This window comes from Mesoplodon densirostris, chromosome 19, assembly GCF_025265405.1.
Source record: "Mesoplodon densirostris isolate mMesDen1 chromosome 19, mMesDen1 primary haplotype, whole genome shotgun sequence".
NCBI classification, from domain to species: Eukaryota; Metazoa; Chordata; class Mammalia; order Artiodactyla; family Ziphiidae; genus Mesoplodon; species Mesoplodon densirostris.
Window position 1 is genome coordinate 62,356,452 of NC_082679.1, and position 23,722 is coordinate 62,380,173.

Here is a 23,722-nt window from a genome sequence, read left to right on the forward strand (position 1 = left end):
GGGGCTGTTTCTGGATTCCATCCTGTTTCATTGATCTGTGTGTCTGCCACCCACCTCCATGGCACTGTCTTGACTACCATAGCTATTATAGTAAGTATGATTAAAACCAGAAAGTGTGATTCCTCCAACTCTGTTTTTCTCTTTCACAGTTGTTTTATGTATTCTAGTTCCTTTGTCTTTCTATATACATTTTAGAATAGGTTTGTTTATATCTACCAAAAAATCCTGCTGGGATAGGAATTGTGTGAAACCTGTAGATCAGTCTGGGGAGACTTGACATCTTTACCGTGTTGAGTCTTAACAGTCCTTGAACACGATAGTTATTTTCTTTATTAAAGTCATCTGTGGTTTCTTTCATCAGTGTTTTGGATTCTTTAGCACACAAACACTGTACATGTTTTGTTAGATTTTTGCCTAAGTAGTCACTTTTTCAAGTTATTGGAAATGCTGCTCAGTTTTTAACTTCAATTTCCAAATGTTCATTGCTAGTGTATAGAAATACGATTGGGGCTTCCCTGGTGGCGCAGTGGTTGAGAGTCCGCCTGCCGATGCAGGGGCTGGGCCCGTGAGCCATGGCTGCTGAGCCTGCGCGTCTGGAGCCTGTGCTCCTCAACGGGAGGGGCCACAGCAGTGAGAGGCCCGCGTACCAAAAAAAAAAAGAAATACGATTGAATTTTTGTGTTAACCTTGTACCTTACAACGTTGTTAAAGTCACCTATCAGTTCTAGGACTTTTTAAGGAAAGATTCCTTGGGATTTTCTACTTAGACAAGATGTCATCTGTGAATGGAGACAGGTTTATTCTCTTTTTTCCAGTATTTTTTCCCAATGCCTTTTAATATCTTTCCCTTGCCTTATTGCACTAGATGGAACTTCCCATACTGTGTGGAATAGGAATGGTAAGAGTGGATATTCTTGCCTTGTTCCCAGTCTTACAGGGAAAGCATTCAGTCTTTCACCATTAAGTGTAATGTTAGATACAGAGTTTTGTTTGTTTGTTTGTTTTTGGCTGCATTGGGTCTTCGTTGCTGCGTGCGGGCTTTCTCTAGTTGCAGCGAGTGTGGGCTACTCTTCACTGTGGTGGATTCTCTTGTTGCAGAGCACGGGCTCTGGGCACGTAGGCTTCAGTAGTTGTGGCTTGCGGGCTCTAGAGCGCAGGCTCAATAGTTGTGGCGCACGGGCTTAGTTGCTCCGCGGCATGTGGGATCTTCCCAGACCAGGGCTCAAACCCGTGTCCCCTGCACTGCAGGCGGATTCTTAACCACTGCGCCACCAGGGAAGTCCCAGAGTTTTTATAAATGCCCTTTATCAGACTGAAGAAGTTCCCTTCTATTCTTCGTTTGCTAAGAATTTTTATCATAAATGGAGATTGAGTTTCGTCACATGCTTTTTTGTTGCTATTGCTTCAGTTGGTATGATCATATGATTTTTCTTCTTCAGACCATTAACACAGTGGATTACATTGTTTGATTTTTTTCATTATATCCCCAGGATAAACTCCACTTGGTTATGATGTATTAAATTCTTTTCATATGATGCTGTATTTGACTTGCACGTATGTTCATGAAGGATATTGGTTTGTCACTTTCTTGTACTGTCTTTGTCTGATTTGGTGGAGAGTGATACTGGCTTCATAAAATGAAATGGAAAATGTTGAATTTCCAAGAAGAGATTGTGTAGACTTGATGTTGTTTCTTCTTTAAATGTTTGGTTGACTTTGCCATTGAAACCATCTGGACCTGGAGTTTTCTTTTCTGAAAGGTTTTAAACTATCAGTTTAATTTCTTTCATAGTTATGGGACTACTTAGGTTATCTGTTTCATCTTAGGTGAGTTAAGGTAGTTTGTGATATTCAGGGAATTGGTCCATTTAATCTAACTTGTCGGCTTTGTGTATGTAGAGTTGTTTGTAGTTTGCCCTTATCATCCTTTGAATGTCTGCAGGATCTCTGGTGATAACCCCCTCTTTCCTTCCTGATATTCGTCATTTGTGTCTTCTTTTTTCATTGATCTATCTTGTTAGAGGTTTATCAAGTTTAGTGATCTCAAAGAAGTTTTTGGCTTTATTGGTCTCTCTTTTTCAACATCATTGATTTCTGCTCTTCATTATTTCCTTATTTCTTCTTTTTGGGTTATTTTGCCCCTTTTTTCTAGTCTTTAAGGTAGAAGCTTAAATTATTGATTTGATACCTTTCTCTTTTTCTAATGTAAGCATTTTGTGCTATAAATATCTCTCTAAGCATGATTTAGCTGCACTTAACAGGTTTAAATATACTGTATTTTCACTTTCATTCAGTTCAGTATGTTTTCTGACTTTCCTCGAGACTTCCTTTTTGACCAATGGATTATGTAGAAGTATGCTGTTTAATTTCCAAATGTTTGGAGATTTTCCTGTTATACTTCTTATCAGTTTCTAGTCTAATTCCATTATGGTCAGAGAACATACTTTGTGTGATTTCAATTGTTTTAAATTTACTAAAGTTTGTTTTATAGTCCATGATATCTTGGTGAATATTGCACGTGCGCTTGAAAAGAATGTTTATTCTGCTGATTTTTGGTGGCATGTTCTATATATGTCAGTTATATCCGGCTGGATGAGGTTACTTATCCGCCCTCCTGCATCCATGCTGATTTTCTGTCTGCTCGCTCTACAGATCACTAAGAGAGGAGTTTTTAAAGTCTTCTACTTTAAATTGTGGATTTGTCTCCTTCTCTCAGTTTTGGCAGTTTTTGCTTCATGTATTTTGGGACTCTGTTGTTAGGTACATATGTATTTAGGATTATTATATCTTCTTAACGAATTGAAACTTTTATCATATGTAATGTTCCTTTTTATTTCTAGTAATTCTCTTAGTTCTGATGTATAGTTTGTTACTAATAGAGCATTTCAGCTTTCTTTTGATTAGTGTTTGCATGGTATATCTTTTTTCTACCCTTTTATTGTTAATCTACCAATATAACTATATTTGATGTGAGTTTCTTGTAGACAGAATATAGTTAGGTCATGTGTTTTTATCCATTCTGGTCATCTCTGTCATTTAATTGGTGTGTGGGTTTTTTTTTTTTAATATTTATTTAATTTATTTATTTATTTTTGGCTGCTCGGGTCTTAGTTGTGGCACGTGCACTCTCTAGTTGAGGCGCACGGGCTCAGTAGTTGTGGTGAAGGCTTAGTTGCCCCACGGCATGTGGGATCTTAGTTCCCCAACCAGGGATCGAACCCACATCCCCTGCATTGGAAGGTGGATTCTGTACCACTGGACACCACGGAAATCCCTAATTGGTGTGTTTACACAATTTACATTTAATATAATTATCAATATGTTTGGATTTAGGTCTACATTCTGTTTTTTTGTTTTCTAATTGTTTCCTCTTTTTCCCCCTCTCTGTCTATTTTCCTGTATTCTTCAGGATTATTGGAATGTGTTTTAGCATTCCATTTTAATTTATCTATTGTGTTCTTTATGTATAGCTTGTGTGTGTGTGTGTGTGTGTGTGTGTGTATTTGCTCTAGGGATTACAATATGCACACTTAATTTTTCACAGTCTACTTAGAATCAGTATTTTACCACTTCAGGTGAAAGTAGAAAACTAACCATCACAGGTCCCTTTATTCTCTTCCCTGTATGTTGTAGTTTTCATATGTATTCTGCGTGACTTGTGGGATCTTAGTTCGTTGACCAGGGGTTGAACCCGTGCCCCCTACAGTGAAAGCACAGAGCCCTAACCACTGGACCTCCAAGGAAGTCTCTATAATTTTTGCTTTCAGCTGTCAAACATACTTTAAAGAACTCAAGGAGCCTGTGTGTCCGGAGCCTGTGCTCCGCAACGGGAGAGGCCACAGCAGTGAGAGGCCCGCGTACAGCAAAAAAAAAAAAAAGAACTCAAGAGGAGGAGGATAGTCCATTATATTTACCCAGATTTTTTTCATTTGGTCTTCCTTCATTTCTGATGTTCCACTTCCTCTGGTATTATTTCTCTTCTATCTAAGGAAGTTTCTTTATAACTTCTTATAGAGCACATACACTGGCAGCAAATTCTCTTGAGAAAGTTTTCACCCTCATTCCACAAAGATTTTTTGGGGCACATCTAGAACTCTAGACTGGCAATTCTTTTCTTTCAGCACTTAAAAAGTGTTTTTTTTTTTTCCCACTTCCTTCTGGGTGCCACAGTTTTTGTTGAAAAATCTACAGTCACTTGAATCCTTATTCTCCTCTGAGTAATGCATTTTTCTCTGGTTGCTTTCAAGATTTGTTCTTTGTCTTTAGTTTTCAGCAGTTTCATTATGATGTATGTGTGTGTGGATTTTTTGGATTTATCTTTTTTGTATTCACTGAGCTGCCAAAATCTGTTGGTTTATGTCCTTTGCTAAATTTGGGAAGTTTCAGTCATTATTTCCTCAAATATATTTTTTGCACCATCTTCTTTCTCCTCTCCTTCTGGGACTCTGATGACACAAACGTTACATCCTTTAATTTTGTCCACAATTCCCCAAGGCTCTGCTCACTTTTTTTTTTTTTTTTTTTGCGATACACGGGCCTCTCACCGCTGTGGCCTCTCCCGCTGCGGAGCACAGGCTCCGGACGCGCAGGCCCAGCGGCCATGGCTCACGAGCCCAGCCGCTCCGCGGCATGTGGGATCTTCCCGGACCAGGGCACGAACCCGTGTCCCCTGCATCGGCAGGAGGACTCTTAACCACTGTGCCACCAGGGAAGCCCCTCTGCTCACTTTTTTAAAACCCTTTTTCTCCCTGTTTTTCAGATGAGATCATTTTTATTGATCTGTCTTCATGTTCACTGACTCTTTCCTTTTTTTTTTTTTATAAAGAAGTGATTTTTTTTTTTTTTTTTTTTTTTTTTGCGGTATGTGGACCTCTCACTGTTGTGGCCTCTCCCGTTGCGGAGCACAGGCTCTGGATGCGCAGGCTCAGTGGCCATGACTCACGGGCCCAGCCACTCCGCGGCATGTGGGATCTTCCCGGACTGGGACACGAACCCATGTCCCCTGCATCGGCAGGTGGACTCTCAACCACTGCGCCACCAGGGAAGCCCAGAAGTGATTATTTTTAAAAATAAATTTATTTATTTATTTTTGGCTGAGTTGGGTCTTCGTTGCTGTGTGTGGGCTTTCTCTAGTTGCAGTGAGCGGGGCCTACTCTTCGTTGTGGTGCATAGGCTTCTCGTGGTGGCTTCTCTTTTTGTGGAGCACAGGCTCTATACGTGCGGGCTTCAGTAGTTGTGGCATGTGGACTCAGTAGTTATGGCTTGTGGGCTCTATAGTGCAGGCTCAGTAGCTATGGCGCATGGGCTTAGTTGCTCCATGGCATGTGGCATCTTCCCGGACCAGGGCTTGAACCTTTGTCCCCTGCATTGGCAGGCGGATTCTTAACCACTGCACCACCAGGGAAGCCCGACTGTTTCTTTTATCATATTCATTCTGCTATTGAGCCTATCCAGTGGTTTTAAATTATTCAGTTACTGTATTTTTTAGTTCTAAAATTTTCATTTGATTCTTCTTCATATCTTTTGTTTCTTTGCTGAGACTTTTTATCTTTCCCTTTATTTCAAGAATGTTCTTCCTTACTTCTTGGAGTACTTTTTATAGTAACTACTTTGAAGTCTTAGTTAAGTCCAATACTTTGTTGTCTTGACACTGGTATCAATTGATTATCCTTTCCCATGTGAGTTGAGGATTTTCCTCATTCTTTGTATGTTGAGTAATTTTGGATTGATCCTGAGTATATGAATATTACATTATGAGACTCTTGGTCTTGTTTAAGTCCTATGGAGAATGTTGCCATCTTTGTTGTAGCAGACACTCAACCAATTTGAGTTCAGATTCTAAGTCCCTACCAGCCTTCTGTGAGTTTCAGTATCAATTGTGTGTTCAAAGTCTTCATGGTGCTCTTCAGATGTGCCCCTATGTATCACTCTGTGGCCAGTGTGGGACCTTGGCAGTGTTCTCTCCTGAAGTTCAGTACCCAGAGTCCACAGTATGCTGTTTAGGATTCTACCTACACATGCTCATCTCAGGACTGAGCCTGGGGGCTCATACACGCTTTATGGGGTTGTTCTCCTGAGCTTCTCCTGTTCCACAGTCTCCCCAGTCCTTTCCAGTTCCAGGGACCCCTTCTGTTTGGTTTTTCAGCCAGAAAGCAGAGGTGTTATTTCTCCTGTTCTGCTACATTCTTCCTGGGGCTTAGCTCACATCTGTGACTAAGCAAGAGAAGGACCAAGAGAGAAAAATTCAGTGGGGTTTCCACCTGCTTCAGCTCCTCCAATTGGAAAGGAAGCTTCCATCCCTCAAAGTTTTAGGCATTTGTGGACCCCTCTGCTGCTGGGGATTTGCTGGGAGACTGGGGCGTGAGAGCTCCAAGAAGACAGAAGCACAAAAAAGGCAAAGCCCTGGGCTTGGGCTCACTGCCTCTGAGAATTAGGCAACCGCTTCCCTGATCCCCAAGCCAGGACCAGCCTTCTGGAGCTCTGCTGATACCTGTTTCTGGATGTCGGGTTATATCCAGTCCAGGCTGGGGGTCCTGGAGTGGGGAGGTGGCAGAATCACCACCATGTTGGCGGTGCTTCAAATTCTGATTATCTTCCCTCCTCGGCCTGCTACTGTTGACTTTCCGGAGTCCTCCAATAGCTGCCCTGTCCATTCTGCCCCCGTTTTATAGCCACACTCAGTGGTTGAGACAGGACGGAGTGCGCTCGCTCCATCTCACTCAGAGCCATAAGGAAGCCAGGAGACGGGAGTTTTAGAGACGTTCAACAAAAAGTCCAGATTAAACGGACACACGAGGAAGTCAGAATGTCACTGATGCAGGAGAGCTGTGGTTCGTGTGGAGAAGGAGGAAAATAAAAGAATAAAAGTTGAAGGATTAGGTAGATGGTAACAGAAGTAACTGATAGGCAGCGTCACGTAAAGGGCTGATGGAAGGAGCCCTCTCCTTGAGCTCCCCTCACCCCATCGTTACGTATCTAGCCTTGCTCAGTGTGAAGGGGGTTCCTTCTCACCCACTCAGGCTGCCAGCTTGAAGGGAACGGTTTGACTGTAAGCACATGAGCTTTGTTCCTCTCCATTGGGGGTGTCAGGAAATGTGTACATAGAGAAGCAGGGACAGATCTCTCGGAGAGTCAGGAGGCTTTAATCTAGCGTATTTGGGGATTTGTATCCAGGTGGTCACCAATGTGTATGGCCTCGTGCTGCAGAATCTGACCTGGGCTTGATAAAGAATTAATCTCTAGGCTTCCCTGGTGGTGCAAGTGGTTGAGAGTCCGCCTGCCGATGCAGGGGACACGGGTTCATGCCCCGGTCCAGGAAGATCCCACATGCCGCGGAGCGGCTGGGCCCGTGAGCCAAGGCCGCTGAGCCTGCGCGTCCGGAGCCTGTGCTCCGCAACGGGAGAGGCCACAACAGTGAGAGGTCCGTGTACCACAAAAAAAAAAAAAAAAAGAAAGAAAAAAAAAAGAATTAATCTCTTAGGGGACTTCCCTGGTGACTCAGTGGATAAGACTCCGCGCTACCAATGCAGGGGGCCAGGGTTCGAGCCCTGGTCAAGGAACTAGATCCCACATTCATGCCGCAACTAAGAAGCCTGCCTGCCGCAACTAAGACCCGGTGCAACCAAATAAATAAATAAATCTGCTCCCTGGAAAGGATCTATTAAGCATTAAAAAAAAAAAAAAAGAACCTCTTAAAGTAGATCCTCTCTCTCTCTCTCTCTCTCACTCAAATAAAGCAAAGCCTTTATTGCAAGAATAACTCTTTCTTTGTTAAAAGATTTTCTGAATGAGAGGACTGCTGATACCGTTAAGTGTCACTGAATTTCAATCTACACATGTTGACACAGATGAAAGCAAAAACCCTCTGAAAATCGTAAGCAGAACTTTGGAAGTGGCCGTTTTCTCCGGGGTCTCTGATACTGATTTCATCTTTAACGTTCCCATTGCTCTGTCGATTCACGTACTGAGCATTCTTCCAGTGCCTGATATGAATACCATTCAGAATTCGTATAGTACTTCAGCCATTTGCCTTCTTTTTTTCTGGTTTGTTTTATTAGTTCATTTGATCCTTATGACAACAGTGTAAGGCAGACAGGATAGCTGTGGCGTTGCCCTGTATTATTTGTACATAGTTGTAATTACAGGGAGAATATAAACTTACATCTTGGTTTTTCATTTTCCACTTCTTTTTCATTTAACGTAAGTATTTTCACAATGCCATGTTGTCATTATTGCTCTCTGTCCTATTTCAGTGAAGCGCCAGAATTAATGTAGCAGAATTGACATAACTTTCTTGTTGTTGAGCGTTTAGTTTATGTTCACTTTTTTTGCTATTATAAAGCATGCTGCACAGAGGTATTTTGGGCCATTTTGGGGGTTATTTCCTTAGGATAAATTAAATAGATAGACTTAAAAAATATTGTTAAACATGTTTCAACATTCAGGAGGATTTCAAAAGACCACAAATGACCTAGAGAAAGCACCAGTGTGACACAATCACAAGTTTCAGATTTCTCCATGTTGCAGAGCAGGTTTTGTATGTGCCAAGAGATTTAGCCAGAGGGAGGTGGGTGGTGTGTATAGGGAAATGAAGAGGGCATTAGCAAAGGCCCAGTGTGTGTCAGAGGGAGGGAGGGAGGAAACTAGCTTGATTATGCAGAAGTTCTGTCTTGCAGAAACCGACAACCCATGCTTACGTGAGGTTGCTTTTGAATGACCGCAGCATCCCCTCTGCAAGTGGCCATTGGAGAGCTGTGTGGGCAGCTCCAGATGGCAGAGCTCCTTGACCAGCAGCCAGAGATGACAATGTCACAGCTAACTGGTGACGGACACGAGCGGGTTTCAAGCAGAGTGCTTACTGCGGTCTCCAGGTGGTCCCCCATCTAGGAGGGTTTGCCCAGAGCCTTCCCTCCCACGGGGGCACAGATGTCCGTTTGCATGGCTCTTCGTTTTGGCCCCGGTTGGTCCAGTGGAGCAAAGCACCAACACCAAAGAGACTGGATGTTGTTCAGTTCCATCCCTCACCTGCCTTGGGTTCTAGGAGAAGGACCAAGTTTCAGAGCTTTTAGGGAGCCTATCCTAATCCGACGGAGTGCGGCTGTCTTCGTGCCAGGGGTGGGGGAAGTATGCAGTTATTTTGCCACGTTACCCAAAAGGATGGAAGGCCAAGTCCGTCTGTATCCAGATCAAATCCGGCTGTCACTGAATCACCAGCTATGTCCTTCTTTTACTAAAGAAGTGCAGCTGCTCACAGAGGGAGGGATGTGCCTAGTAAATTCGAACATTTGGTTATAATGCAACCAACTCAGTAAGTTAGTGGTGAGAATTAATGGAAAACACCTGTCACCAAATTCCTCCTTGCTGCCTTAAATTAGCGGGCTCGTCAATTCATTGAAGAATTACCTGGGATGAATTAAACATTAGTAAAGTGCGTAAGGTACATCCACACCCAGGTGGGAGGTGACTTGAGACTTCGAGCAACTTTGGAAAAACTAAGAAATTTCAAAGTCTCAGACTGGGGAGGACCTGTTGGTTTGTAATCCCTTTCCTTCCTCCCTAATCCAGTTGGGGCTAGTTGAATTCCTGTACCCTTCTGATTTGGGCAATGTGGTGGTGAAAAAGGATTTGCTCTGGAGCCTTCTGCACTGTTGCTGAACCAAGGCAGGCAGAGTCACTAGACTGTAGGGAACTTGTCTCTTCCATGGCCCGTTTCCCCACACTTTGCACAGTTCCTGGCCCATCGTGGTGGTTTTAATAGGGACCCAGTGAGGTCAGGTGTGCGGGAACCAGCAGATGGCCCCTTATCTCTTTTTCCTGTGAACTGTGAATATTTTAGACCTTTCCTTTTTCCTGGAGGTCATAAAATAAGAGTTATCTTGGATATAACCATTACAACAGCTGCAGCGGAGAAAAACCTGCGATAAGTGTCATAAAATGTTATCTCCGGATGGAATTGGCATGAAACCCTAGAGGTCCAGCAGCGTGTCCTGCTAACAGCGTGCTAACACCTTCTGCTTCCGGCTTCCCTTTTAGAAAGGAGACTCTTGAGGGACCACTCCCAGGGCTGGTGGAGACGGCTCCCTTGCTGGGACTCTGTTCTCCCTTCTGGAGCTATGGAGGACAACCTAGTCCCTTGGTCACATAGCCACTCCTCACAGATTTGAATCCGCTGTCTTTTTTTTTTTTGTGGCCACGTAGCATGTGGGATCTTAGTTCCCCAACCAGGGATTGAACTCACGACCCTCCCACATTGAAAGCGTGGAGTCTTAACCACGGGCCTGCCAGGGAAGTCCCTGAATTCACTGTCTTGTTTCCCAAGTTACTTTACCCCTCAGTAAATCCCCTTGACTTTCTCACCATTGCTCATGTGACACAGTTATCAAGTGGGCCTTTGTTTTCCTTTTCCTGTTGGGGGATGCTCTCTGCTTTTTTACAAGTCTTCCAAACATTTATTAAATTGAAATACTTGTGCCAGTTTATTACGTTTTCGAAAACGATGGATCCTGCTGAGTTGCTTCAGGCTTAACGACTGGGGACAACGAGGCCTGGGTCCCCAGACATGTTTTCTCAGATTTGCTGCCCTAAGAGGAGCTGCTTACTCCTTCCAAGGGGTGGGGTTGGACAGAATGTTCCAGGAGCCGCCTGACCGGCGGGAGCAGCGGTGAGTCTCTCCTCTTTTGGGTCAGGTGCTTCTATCAGGGCAGCCCAAGGCTAGTTTCGAGTTTGTTGTTATTGTCGGCATCAAACCCACTGACTCGTGTGGCACGTGTGCCGCCCGAGAACGAGCTGCCTCTCGACAATGGACTTGTGAAACTTTGAGTCAGGAGGTCAGACTCCCTCGCTAATAATTTATGAGTTATTCAGAGACAGAGGCCACACTGTCACCATCTCTTTGCTCCCACAGCAGGCCTGGCACGTGGAAGGCACTTGGCTGGTGCCCAGCGAATGACCACATTCACCGTCCAGGGGCGTCTTTTAGACTCAGCCTCCCTGAGTCTGCCGGAATCTTTTGGGTCCCGACTGTGTCGTTCCCTGAGTTAACTTTCCCGCTGGCTTTCGGCTCCCCACGTTCTCCACCAACAGGTTACTGCACTCAAGTCTGAGTAATTAATGAGGGGGTAGCATAGAGCCGGCCGGAGTCCTTAGCCCATGAGCGGTAGAGACATCTTTCCAAGTTGACGCCGGGGGAGGGGTTCAACCACCGTCTTTCATCAAGTTGAAGACCCCGTCAGTTGTAAGATTCACCACTCTTTTATGCACAAGGAATTAAGATGCAGGGCTGCCACTTAAGCTATGACCTAATGCTCTCTTGTCCCTAGAATTTTATTCTGTCTTTCTTGTAAGAACCCTTATAGACTGACTTGGGCATAGATTATTATGAAGCATCCCTCTCGTCCATAATGAAGAGGAAAATATAAGCAAAATAAGTTGGTTAAAGAACTTCTAAAACTTCCTCACATTCAGAGGCCTGTTCTTCTGCAGTTGCCTCAGAGCCGTTGAAGTGCAGCAGGGTTTCTGTAACATACCATCCTCTCTGCCGTCAACATGCCCTCTACAGGGTGCTGGTCCACTTCCCTTTGGGGAGGAGGGGAGCCCGGGGGGAGGGGGACGAGGTGGGGGCTTGTCGTGTTCTGTTCCCTGAGGTGGGTGGTGGATTTAGGGGAGAGTTCACTTTGCGGGAATTCATTCACTTTGAGTGATGTGACTACAGTTTATGTGTTTTGAATTGATTTTTAAAACTAAAGAATAGAAGAGGCTTCACTCTTGTCTCTGGACAATGACAGCTATATCTCAGGGGGCCTGGCTGGGAGCAATGCTAAGGCACATCTGACTTCAGAGATCTTAAAACGCCAAAAAAGTGCATTTTAGGATAATGAAATATAGTATTGATGAAACCACCTAATTACACAGTATTCAGGCCACATTTTTCTGTTTTCTCCTCGAAGCTGTAATGCGTTTGTCTAGTATCTTGCTAAAACCCTTGTGCTGTTTCCACAGTATTCCCTTGATTGATGGGTCTGTAAGGCGCACAGACACACACACACACACACACATGCGCGTGCGAGTGAGGCTCTAGAGCTTAGTTTGGCATCAGGCTCTGACGTTGGTCCTCCCCGCTTCCCGGTCCTGGTGCTCAGAGCCATCCTGCTGCTGACCCGGGTGTCCCCTGACGTGGCTCTCTCTCTCTCTTTCTCTCTTTCTCTCTCTCTCTCTCTCTCTCTCTCTCTCATCATCTGCTGTCTTCCCTTTTGAAACCAGGTTACATATGTCCCTCTCCCTCCCCCACCCGTCCTCTCTCCTTCCTTGAGGACGAGAGGTCATGGCTCAGAGACACCCTGCAGAGGCTGTGGGTTGTGATTCCTCACCAGTTGCTCAGTTCCCGTCTCCTTAACCAGTGTGGGCTCTCATCCCGATGAAACCCCTGGAGCTGGTGCCTCAGGCAGGGCTTTGGAGGCGCCCCTTCCCTGCACCCCTCCAGCTCTAGTTCTGTTCTGATCACCAAATCAGAATGTTGGCGCAAGTGCTCTTCAGAGAATTCTGCCGTGAATGGTGGTGATTGGTGCTTGCCAGAAGCCCTGGGGGACATCTGATGTTTGAGGGAGATGGACCCTCATGGGCATATTATTAACTCTGACGTCTCCAGGTCTGTTACGCTCCATCCCTGCACCACCAAGGAGATCTTACCTTAACCTAGTAGCATGCTCCAGCCGACAAATACCTGCTCCAAATGCATGTAACATATGCTTTCAGATTTTTGGAGAACCATTTAAAAAATGTATGTTTCAGCATCTCTGTATCTTTTACAGAACCTGTTAGAGACTTCCACTGTAATAATCAGTGTCTTTTCATAGGAGGATCTTCTTGACAAATTGATTTTTAAGTTCGGTATTTGGATAAAGTTCATGTACAGATGAGTTTGTCAGAATGAAAAGAATTTGTGACCCGCTGTAATTCCCATTTTTGCTTTGGCTGCCAGGAAGCTCCACTACATTCGTTGCCCGACTGCAATAATGGGTTTCGATCCCACTGGCCTGAGGTTGCCCTAGATCCACATTGACTGGACTTAAATCTACGTCTGAACAGTTGCGCGAACACACTGACATCTGAAAGGATGGTGACACTTCTTATTTGACACGTATTCATTCTTTGGAATGACTATTGTCTCATAGCCCCCAATAGCCCCACATTTCTTCGTGATTCCAAGGCAGTGTCAGTTATCCCAGCCAGAAAGCGCTGAGCGGATTTATCCATCAGGAGCTGTAGGGCTGCGCTGTGACCAGCCCCTGGAGGAGGCAAATGCAGGTCCTTGTTATGGTCTCGCTGCAGGAGAGGTTCTGAGCAACAGGAAGCGGATTTCCACAAGCCTCAGTTGTGGCTGCGGGTCCACCTGGGGCTCCTCCTCAGCCCCGCCTCCCTGGCCAGCCCGCAGGGTCTCTCTGTGACCTGTGGCCTCAGAGGGGGAGGGGTGCCCGGGGAACAGATGCAGATGGAGCTGCAGGAAGAGCCTGTGTGCTGTGAGGCTGATTGTTTGTGGCAGGCCGGGGAGGTGTGGAAGTGATACCTGCACCCCGTGCTGCTGGGACCCTGCCAGGGCACAGGCGGGCGCATGAGGAGGGGAGGAGGACCCTGCAGAACCTTGAGGTTTGCAGTCCATCCATCGTGTCCATAGTGGTCTCTACAGGGCGAAGGATGCAGCAGCGGGTTGAAAGGTCTCCCTTATTTCGTCTCCCTCTCCTCTCCTCCAGCTATTCCAGTGAGGCACAGTTTTCCTGGAAGCCGTGCATTATTAAGTCATTTCATAGCTGAACCGAAACAGATAACAGTAATCTAATCATCGATCAAGTTCACTTGTCTCCCCTCATCCCTGCAGCCAAACCCAGACCGCCTGTCGACCTTCCGTCAGGTCCATTTGAAGTAAAACACTCCTCAGGAGACCGGAGAAGGCCCTCTTCCCTGGGGTCCCCTGCAGGTTTGTAGCTGTCACGAGAGGGACAGCCACTAGCTAGGTGCCAAACAAACATCCGAATTTCTCTCGCCGTTGAAATGGTAAAAAAAAAAAAAAAAGAGTTTGCCTTTTGACCAAGACCAGAAGGGCATCCACGAGAATGGAGACGGGATTTTGTTGGCCTGGTGGGACCAGGAGCTTCTTCTCCCTCATCTATTTCCAAATCTTTCTCTAACGATACATTTATGATAAAGGGACAAGAAAACAAAATAATCTCCACAAGCTTGACTTGAGTGCTGGGGAGAATCCGTCTAACCGATGTGTGTGAAGTACTACATCAGGTTCTCGGCTCCAGTGGCAGGGAAGGTGTTTGTTGGGCGTGACCCGGGCCTGCCTTCTATGCCAACGGTTCGCAGCCTTTTTGGCACCAGGGACCAGTTTCGTGGAAGACCATTTTTCCACGGACTGGGGGCCGGGGGCGGGGGCGATGGGGAGCCGCAGATGAAGCTTCGCCCGCCCGCCGCTCACCTCCTGACGTGCAGCCCGGTTCCTAACAGGCCGCGGCCCGGTACCGGTCCATGTCCCGGGTGCTGGGGACTCCTGTTCTAGTGCACAGCACAGACTGGGGAAGGCGATTCGGCAGCCCCAGCAGAGCCTCACTGCTGTGCAGGCCTCTGACCCTCAGCTCCGCTTCTGGAGGTGGACCCGCAGGAGAGCATCAGAGAGGCCGCTGCAGGGCCCACGTGGTGACTTGAGAGCCTGGGCTCGGCGTTGACCTGAGTTTGGACTCTGGGCCCCGTCACTTCCTAGCTGTGTGCGGGGGGACCTTCTGCTTCCCCACCCCCGCCTCGATTCTCTGATGCTGTGCGAGGAGGGGCGGGGGGGATGGAGGGAGCCAGCGTGTGGTGTGTGCTGGTCCGTTGAGGCTTGCCGTCTCTTCTTTTGGTTGGAGGAGCAGCACGTCTGGTGGCTCTGGGACAGTAAAGGAGAGGGAGCTGCCTGAGACGGATGGCAGAGGCAGAGTTCCAGAAGGTTCCGGAGCCTCCCCCGGCCCCGGGAACCTGTGGGATTGCCCAAGGTCAGCCTGCTGGAGGAGGGCTCACTCTGGGCGCCCAGGGTGCTGGGGAAATCAGGATTTGAGCAAAGCCCCTGGGGATGTGGCGCAGCAGCCACAGAAGGCAATCTCCTTCCGAGTTCCTGCCGCAGCTGGGGCCACGTGGTGGGGGGGATGTGGGTGGGAGGTGGGGCAGGAGCTCAGGAAACCTCCCCCCGAATGCACCAGCCGGGACCACCTCCCCTGGCCCCCTTGCGCTCGTTCTCTTCTGCAAACTGCTGCCTGCCCATCACCCTGAGAACCCAGTCGAGGCCCCTAGTGTCTCACCTGGCCCCCCTTGCCAACCTGCTCCCTCCTCAGCCTTCCCATTTCCTGAACTTTCCGAAGTCATGGCTGCCGAGGGCCTCTGTATGGGCTGTTCCTCCACCCAGACCCCTGCCCTCTGCTCAGAAGACAACCTTCTCCAGCCTTCTCGAGTCTTCTCGGCTGGCCCGGCCCCCCTCCATCTCAGCTCAGATATCTACCTCCCTGACCTCCAGTCCGAAGAAGCCCCCTCTCAGCGCTCAGAGACATGGGCTGACTTAGAATTTTAGCCTAATTTGATTGGTAGAAGCTTCTGCCATAGGGCCTAAGAGGTGAATTGTAAAGATGCGGTTGCAGGAAGGTCTGTTTGGCTGCAAGTCTGTAGAAAGCATTTTTAATATCCACGCTGTCTGTTTGCAGAGATTCCACTGTGATTTAAAACCCTGAGTCTCAGAGCCTGTGGCCCTGCAGTGGGTCTGGGGACCTCCTTGTACACAGGACAGAGCAGAGGGATTGAGTGCAATCTGCAGACATGTTCTCTTTGGTCCATGATGTGCTTTGAAATAAATTTGAATTAGTTGCCAGTGTTGAAGAGTTGAAAGATTTCATGAAGCGGATTTCAGCACTTTTATAGAAAGCTCTTTAGATCTGATCCCACTGGGCCCACGATCCTGAGTGGCAGCCGCTGGCTGGCCCTACTCGGGGACAGTGCAGTCAGTCCCCACTGGGCCCACTTCCTCTCTGTTCTGCAGCTGGGAGGGCACAGGTAGTCGAGTGAGGTGTGTGATCCTGGTGTCTTGAGAGTGACCGTCACCTTGTCCTGGACGGAGGCCCGTAATTATGTTTCCTTCCTGGAGAAAGAGGGTGGGGTCACTTCCAAGGCCCTTAGCATGAGTGGCCACTTCACCTGCATCTCAGCTCCGGGAGCAAGGTTGGCTGAGAGATGAGATCCCGGGCAGAGGGACCTGCACTCTGCAGCCCACGCTGCCCACATGGCGCCCAGGACTGGGCCCCCCGTCACTTTTGCTTCCTCTCCTGCAGGGCCAGGCCCCTCACCTTGTCCGCTCCTTCCTGAGCCCACAGAGGAGGCTTCTGGGAAAGGATGACTCATGCACTCCCCGAATTTCCAAGCTAGAAAGGCGCTGGGAGAGCGCCTTGGGCCGGACCAGAAATAGCCGTAACAATTGGGTCTGATCTTGCCCCTCCTGTGCTGTCACGTTCTGCTCTGGTAAATAGATGCCACCCTTCAGACCAACCACCTGAAACGTTGCAGATACAGTAACTTGTTTCCTTTTCCTCTGAATTCTTATTGATTGTAAATTCCACTGTTAAAGATAATAAAATAAAAAGGGGCGGTTACCTCGGTGCCAGCACCGTAATATATTTCTATCTCCTTTTTCAGTCCTTTTTCATATGTATACGTGATTGTAATTACAGTACAATTAAAATTCATTCACCTCAGTATTTCTAGCACCCAAAGCAAGAGGTTGGCATGCAATAGGATTCAGTAAATATTTGTTGATTGTGGAATATTTGTTTACGTAACTATAAAGTGAGCATTTTTCTAATTGCATCATACACTGATTACCATTACATCAAGTTGTTAGAATATATTTGCCACTTTACTATATTTAGATTTCTTTCCCCTATTTTTCAGGACTATAAATAATGTTGTAGCGAGCATTTTTCTCCACATAACTGTTTTTGACTGTTGAGAATTATTTTCTCAGAATAAATTCCAAGCACTTGAATTCCTGGATCAGAGGAGAGAAAGATAAGAATTACAGACATTGCTTCCTAAAGTCTCATTTATCCCTATTGCTGGTTGTTTGAGAATATATTAGTTTTATCTTAGTCTCATCTGCTTTTGGGTTATAATTTTCAAATTTTTGCTTATTTTGTAGTATAAGCAGGTACCTAATTATTTTGATTTGCCTATCTATATGTGTGGTTATTAGTATGGGTTGAAGAATTGTCTAAGCACTTAATAATAATATTTCCTCTTGTGTGCCATGCCTATTTGAGTAGTTTGTGTATCTATTAGAATATAGATTTTTAGTTGGATGTGGGTGAATTTATCATACAGATATGATTAGCTCAATTTTCCTATCATAGTGGCTGCAAACATTTTCCTAGTGTGTGATTTTCCATTTTTAATATCCGGTGAGTCATTATAGGTGTTATTTTCTGTTCTTTGGAGAGTCCGTGAGTGTGGTTGCCAGAAGGACCTTAGAGATCTAACCTGACCTCAGTGTCTGGCGGGGACTCTGGCCCAGAGAGCAGAGGCCACAGCTCACCGGCCCCGCCAGCGAGAAGGGGCCAGGGCTGCCCTGGCCCTGGCCCACGACTCCTTAGTCTGTGCTGCCACCTGAGCTCCTAAGACTCCCTGTTGCTCTCCTGGCCCAGAAAGTTCTTCTGAGCTGAGGTGTATGCGTCTCTGTTTTGGACCAAGGTGGGCTTTGTAGGACTCTCCAAAGAGGGGCCGTTGCCACTCCAGTGGCACGGAGCCAGCCATTCCATCCTTCTGACTCAGGGCATCTAAAAATATCCTGGGCTGGGGAATTTGGAGGAGCCCGTAATCGATTCGTGAACATTAAGCTCTTAACAGGCAGTGAATGCAGCTTTGATATTGAATTACCCTCAGAAGATGCATTAGTTTCACAGTATCGGCAGCCACCTGTCTGCCAGGTGTTGTCCTAGATATTTGGGGTCTGTAGAGGTGGAGGATAGGGACATTGCCCAGGATCAAGTTGGACTCTTATATCAGGAGGGCTCTGACTTACTGCTTAGCTGTCTGCCCATCGTCATGGGGGAGGGAGCCCCAGAACTGGCAGGTGACCCCTGAACTGACCAGCAGGAGACTGGTTTAGAAGCGAAGATCCTAATCCCAGCTCTGCCTACACCATCTACTTCCCGACTCTTAGAGCGTGTTCACGGTCAGATCTGGTCATCCATTCAGCAAACGTACAGTGGACACTTAGTTAGGACTCTGTGCTGGGCACTCGCGTTGCTACAAAGGTGGCTGAGGCATGGGGTATCCTCAGGGGATTGTACTTCAGTGGGATAAACAGAAATACCCACATCTACCTATCAAACAAGCAGACTTAGAAATGAGTGTCAGTAAAATGCCAGTGGGCCACACAGGGATCAGTACATAGTTTGCACAGGGTTTGAGTGAAGCTTCTCAGAAGAGGTGGCCCTAAGCCGAGCCTCGAGGGATGAACAGAACTCCGGTTGGGGCTGAGGGAGGAAGATAGGGGAGAAGGGAGAGGACCGTCCAGCTTAAGGGGGGAGGAACAGACACCAGAGGTGGATGCCATTGCTCAGGGTGGCCGTAGTGCAGGGAGGGGGCAGGGAGGAGGAGGTGGGTCCAACGGCAAATGCTGCTTAGAAACCATCAGAGGGAGGGACTTCCCTGGCCATCCAGTGGTTAAGACTCCGCGCTTCCACTGCAGGGGACGCGGGTTCAGTCCCTGGCTGGGGAGCCAAGATCCCGCATGCCGCGCGGTGCGGCCAAAAAACAATGAAAATCATTTTTAAAAATGTGCCAGCAGATCTTGTGTCTGGTGAGGTGCTTAAAAAAGAAAAGAAAAAAATGAAACCATGGGAGGGTTTAAGGGGATGATGAGAGGGGACATATATCCAACATCCAGGAAGGTGCTGGGTCTTGAGTGGGAAAATGCTAAGAAAGGAACCCAGGAAGGAAGAGACGTGGGCCTTGGAGACCCGTGTGCTTAGCATGTGCCTGACGACACCACCTTCAGTGGTTGGTGACCCAGCAAGAGTGAGCGGCAGACGGCCGTCTGCAGTGATTTCTGTTCTGACTGGCCTCAGTCTGGTCGGCCGAAGTCTGGAGAGGGCCGGGGGGTGCAGCCCCCTCGAGGTCTCCTTGCTTAGTTTGGAGAAATCCTGACGGATGGTGTGTGTTTGTTCATCGTTTGCCTACCATATAGCAGGTGTTTAACGGTAAGTGGGCAGTAGGAAGATGACATCAGCAGACAGGTGGCCCAAATTCTGGAAGTTTGGAGCCTCTTACAGGGCATTCGTGCCCTAATTCATTCCCCTTATATGACGAGAAGCTCTCGTGGTGATGATGACGTGTCTCTGCTTCCATTCCAGATGCCTTAGGGCCCCGTGGGCCGCCCCAGAGGGCTCAGTCCCGGTGGCCAGCGGCCCCCAAGCAGCTCGCATGCGCTCAGCCTCAGGCTCCCGCTGACGTACCTGGGAACCTCGTTCACCGGCCCCCGCCCAGCATCCTTGCCGGCAGTGCCCTCCACCCCGCCGAGCCATGGAGGCCCCCGAGGTCCCCGTGGGCTCGCTGATTGACTTCGGGGCCGGGGCCAAGCCATCCACCTCCTCGCCCCTGGAGGTGCTGTCTCCAAAGCTGCAGGACGGGGACAGCTCCCCGGGCGAGGGCGCGTCGGAGAGCGAGACCACGGAGTCGGCCGACAGCGAGAACGACATGGGCGAGTCGCCCTCGCACCCGTCCTGGGGCCAGTACCGCCGCTGCTCTTCCAGCGAGTCCTTCTCCTCCAACCAGAGCACCGACTCGGCCAAGGATGAGGAGCTGCTGGAGCTCCGGGAGTTCATGCGCGGCTACGTGGAGAAGATCTTCTCCGGAGGGTAAGCCACACGCAGGGCGCCGCCGGCCAGGGCTCCAGGCCTCACCAGCCGCTGGCCCCCTCGCGTCTACGCCCCACCCCAGTGCACGTAGGCCCCCGTGGGGAGCTTCTGCCACTCCTTCCCTCCGCTCAGGGCCCTGGCTTTGCTCCCGCGGCCCCTCGGGTGAGCCCCCAGGGGCGCGCCTTCAGAGGTGGTTATTAGCTGGCAGTGACTTAGGGGCAGTACAAGGCCAGGAGGTTTCAGTTACCCGCGGCCCTTGGGATGCTCTCGGGCAGCTGAGCCTTAAGCAGCTGCTAGGATGGGGACCCACCCTCGCGCCTCCTTCTGGCCTCTCGTTGGTGGCTCTTGACAGTGCAAACAAGGAGCAGTGACAGTTGTAGCGCAGGTGGGGCCTGGGGTGAGAGCGGAGGCCGAGGAGCCGGGAATCTGACTCACGGCTGTTGCCGTCACAGCAGCAGAAAGGGGAGCCCGCTGCAAACTCAGTTCAGGCCTCAGGCCTTGACGGCTGGTCTTGCATCGTTCACAGTGGTGCGCGAAATGCCGGAGGTCCTGCCCCTCAGATTGTCTCTGGGACCCACAGCATCAGCGTCGAGGGGTGGGGTGTGTGTGAGAAATGCAGAGTCGTGAGCCCCACCTGACCCACTGAGTCAGAATCTGCATTTCAACGAGACCTCTAGACCTGCATGCACTGCGGCCTGAGGAGCTCTGGCGGAAGGGACCCTTTTCCAATTTCGTTAAAGCGTAAGAAGAATTTCTGCCTGTTGACGCCACGTACTGAGGATGTCCTTTCCTGCTGAGATTTAGGCCCCTCGTTTGTTAACTGGCAAGGTTGATTTCCACCTTTTCCAGGTGTGCCTCAGTTTTCTCTGCAGTTAGAAGGGGGAAGAGTTCTAGGATCCTAATATCTGACTGTCCCCAGACTGCTTTTGTGTTTGATTTTGAGTGCATCCTGGGAGAGCAGTAGATGTGGCTTCCTACTCATTTTGTTTGACTGACACTGAAATTAGTCAGCTTTCTCCGAGTACACCCAGTTAATGAAAAGGGGAGAAAGCCCAGAAGCTCACTAATTTGCCAGGAAGGCCACTCTAGATTTGTGACAGGCAGTCGGCAACATGGAACGTGGACAAGTGAGTGGGATGCATCTTTAAGAGCCTTCCAAAACTCCCTGCAAACGCCTGGCAAATTCTCACATTTCATCTGGTGTTGGTATTTGGGATAAATGAGACCAAGATGTTTTCTATAAAACCTTAAGTAAATGAAATTGCAGAAGCCAGTGGATTTTCAGCCTGCTGCTTCCCCCTTTTAGTCATTACATTTGCGGTAGAGTACTGGCCTCCCCACAAAGATGATTGGAAGTGGTTTGAGATCAGGTGAGCATTTTGTCCACCCTGGCAGGGGGCGACCCTCAGGCCTGGGGTCCCCCTATCTTCACCCCTCACACAGAGCCATGGAGAGTCAGCAGACCGGCTCTTCAGAAGTGCAGAGGAATAAGCAACCATGCCCTCCTTCTGATGGCTGGAGGTGGCGTCAGACCACTGTGTTTCTTGGCCTCAGTGGGTCCTGCTGAGACTGAGCACATTAGGAATTCTTGAATCCAGTCGGTGGCTCCATACCGACCTCAGCAGCAAAGATGGGGGGCAGTTGGATGAGCTGGAGAACCAAGCCCTTGGAGAGTTATGGAACCCTTGTGAGTACCCAGACCTCACTGAGGCAGGAGGTCGGGGGAATGCACGTGGGCTTTGGAGCCAGGAGGTCTGGATGGGGCTCCCACCTGCCACTCCCCAGCTGTGTGTGATCCTCCGAGCCAGGCTTCTCATCCTGGAAACAGAAATAATAAGTGTTTCCTCTCGGCGTTGCCCGGAGGCTGAGATGAGCATCCGCACTTGGTGGGGGCGAGTTACCGTCGGGGTTCCGTGGTGCGGATGCCGAGGGCCGACTGCACTTAGGAGTTCCTCTCCTTCCTCTTTCCCTACTGTAGCCATTTTTGTTGAAGAGGATTAAAGCTTTCCTATCTTTTCCCTTTGCCCTCTTTTCCAGGGAGGACTTGGACCAGGAGGAGAAAGCCAAGTTCGGAGAGTACTGCAGTAGTGAGAACGGAAAAGGCCGGGAATGGTTTGCCCGGTACGTGAGCGCCCAGGTAAGAGGGGTGACGCCGGGCTGTGGTGTGGGGCAGCCCGCCCGCTCTGGAGAAGGGAGTTGAGGAAAACGATCCCACAGGCAAAAGCGTAAAGCTTGTCTAGAGATGTTATAAAGTCTAATTAGAATAGTGGAAGGTGCCCCACTAGAAAGGAATGCTGGGCTGTCAACTTCATGAAATTCCAGAAAAGTTCATTTTTTTAAAGACAAGCACATGGGCTATGTCCACACATGTTTTTATTAAATAACCTACAATATTCCTTTTTTTTTTTTTTTTTTTTTTTTTTTTTGCGGTACGCGGGCCTCTCACTGTTGTGGCCTCTCCCGCTGCGGAGCACAGGCTCCGGATGCACAGGCCCAGCGGCCATGGCTCACGGGCCCAGCCGCTCCGCGGCATATGGGATCCTCCCAGACCGGGGCACGAACCCGTTTCCCCTGCATTGGCAGGCGGACTCTCAACCACTGCGCCACCAGGGAGGCCCAATATTCCATTTTTGTGAAGATAAAATATTCAAGAGAATGACAGCCATGTATGTAAGCTCAGATAAACAGTAAGTTTTAAAAACAGCCAGTATTATTTTTTTCCCTGTAAAGTAGATTAAGTTCTTCATTTTTAAAGTATTTTTTGGTCACAAATAATTTATTCTTCCAAGAAAAATTAGAAAATACAAATAAGCAAAAACAGAGAAACTGCCCATACGTCACCCACCCAGCAAACAGCCGGCGTCGTCATCCCATCCCTCTGTACTTCCCCACACGTGGGTGAGTGCGTGAAGTTCATAGTTTTAAAAGTCTCACAAGGAGACACAGGAAACACCCGAGTGATGGTCGGGGGAGCGGGGGGGCAGCCCTCTGCTGGGTCCCGGTCTCTGGGGAGCAGGGCCTGTCCTGGGCTCCTGCCGCAGCTGTGTTTAGAGATGCTGGGCGGGGTGAGCACGCAGCCCCTCTGAGCTGGGTGCACCTCCGCCAGCGGCCGCCTGACGCGGCTGCCTTCTTCCCGGACAGCGCTGCAACTCCAAGTGCGTCTCGGAGGCCACCTTCTACCGCCTGGTGCAGTCCTTCGCCGTGGTCCTATTTGAGTAAGTGATGCTGCGGCTTAGCGCCTCCGTCCTGACCTCCGTCCTGACCCCTGTCCTCCCTCCCTCCCTCCCTCCCCACCTGGGAGACCCCAGTCGTGAGAACCAGCCGCTTGCATCATCAGCTCAATTGCTCCCCCTCCCCCGCTCCCAACCCCCCTCCCCCGCGGCGGCAGCATTGGCTGGAAGTCGTGACCAGTATCTCACGGCGGGGAGTGAGCGGTCCCCACCTGCCAGCAGCGATCAGAGGACCGCCGGTCTCTTCCTGCGGGTCCCGGGACAGGCTGTGATTACACAGCAGCCCTGCCCTCCTCCAGCTGAGGTCTGGGGTTCTCTGGATTTCCTGTGGTGAAGTACTCCAAACCGGGTCACCGCCCGCTAATGAGATGTTAGGATGGCATCGCTGCCCTGAGTTCTAATGAGGCACCACTGGGGCCTTTTCTCGCCCAGGACAGCGTGGGCTGGGGAGAAGGGCCCCCCACCTCCGTGTGGCCGGGGGGGACGGCCACCTGCCTTGAGGGGCTCCTCCTCCTGAGGCCCACGGCTCTAGGACTCCTGACCCTCTTCCTACATCCTGATGTGCAT

General features: G+C 49.0%; 1 protein-coding gene across 4 annotated transcripts in view; it reads left to right on the forward strand.

Moving 5' to 3' along the window:
- The window catches only part of KIAA0513 (KIAA0513 ortholog), a 60,142-nt gene that overhangs the window by 18,309 nt on the left and 18,111 nt on the right, over positions 1–23,722 (forward strand). For all 4 annotated transcript variants that reach the window (XM_060084259.1, XM_060084257.1, XM_060084260.1 and 1 more), the window contains 3 exons: positions 19,422–19,925; positions 21,963–22,062; positions 23,067–23,140. In XM_060084259.1, coding sequence (XP_059940242.1) covers positions 19,591–19,925; positions 21,963–22,062; positions 23,067–23,140 — 509 coding nt within the window. In that variant the 5' untranslated portion in view covers positions 19,422–19,590. The remainder of the gene's footprint in view (positions 1–19,421; positions 19,926–21,962; positions 22,063–23,066; positions 23,141–23,722) is intronic.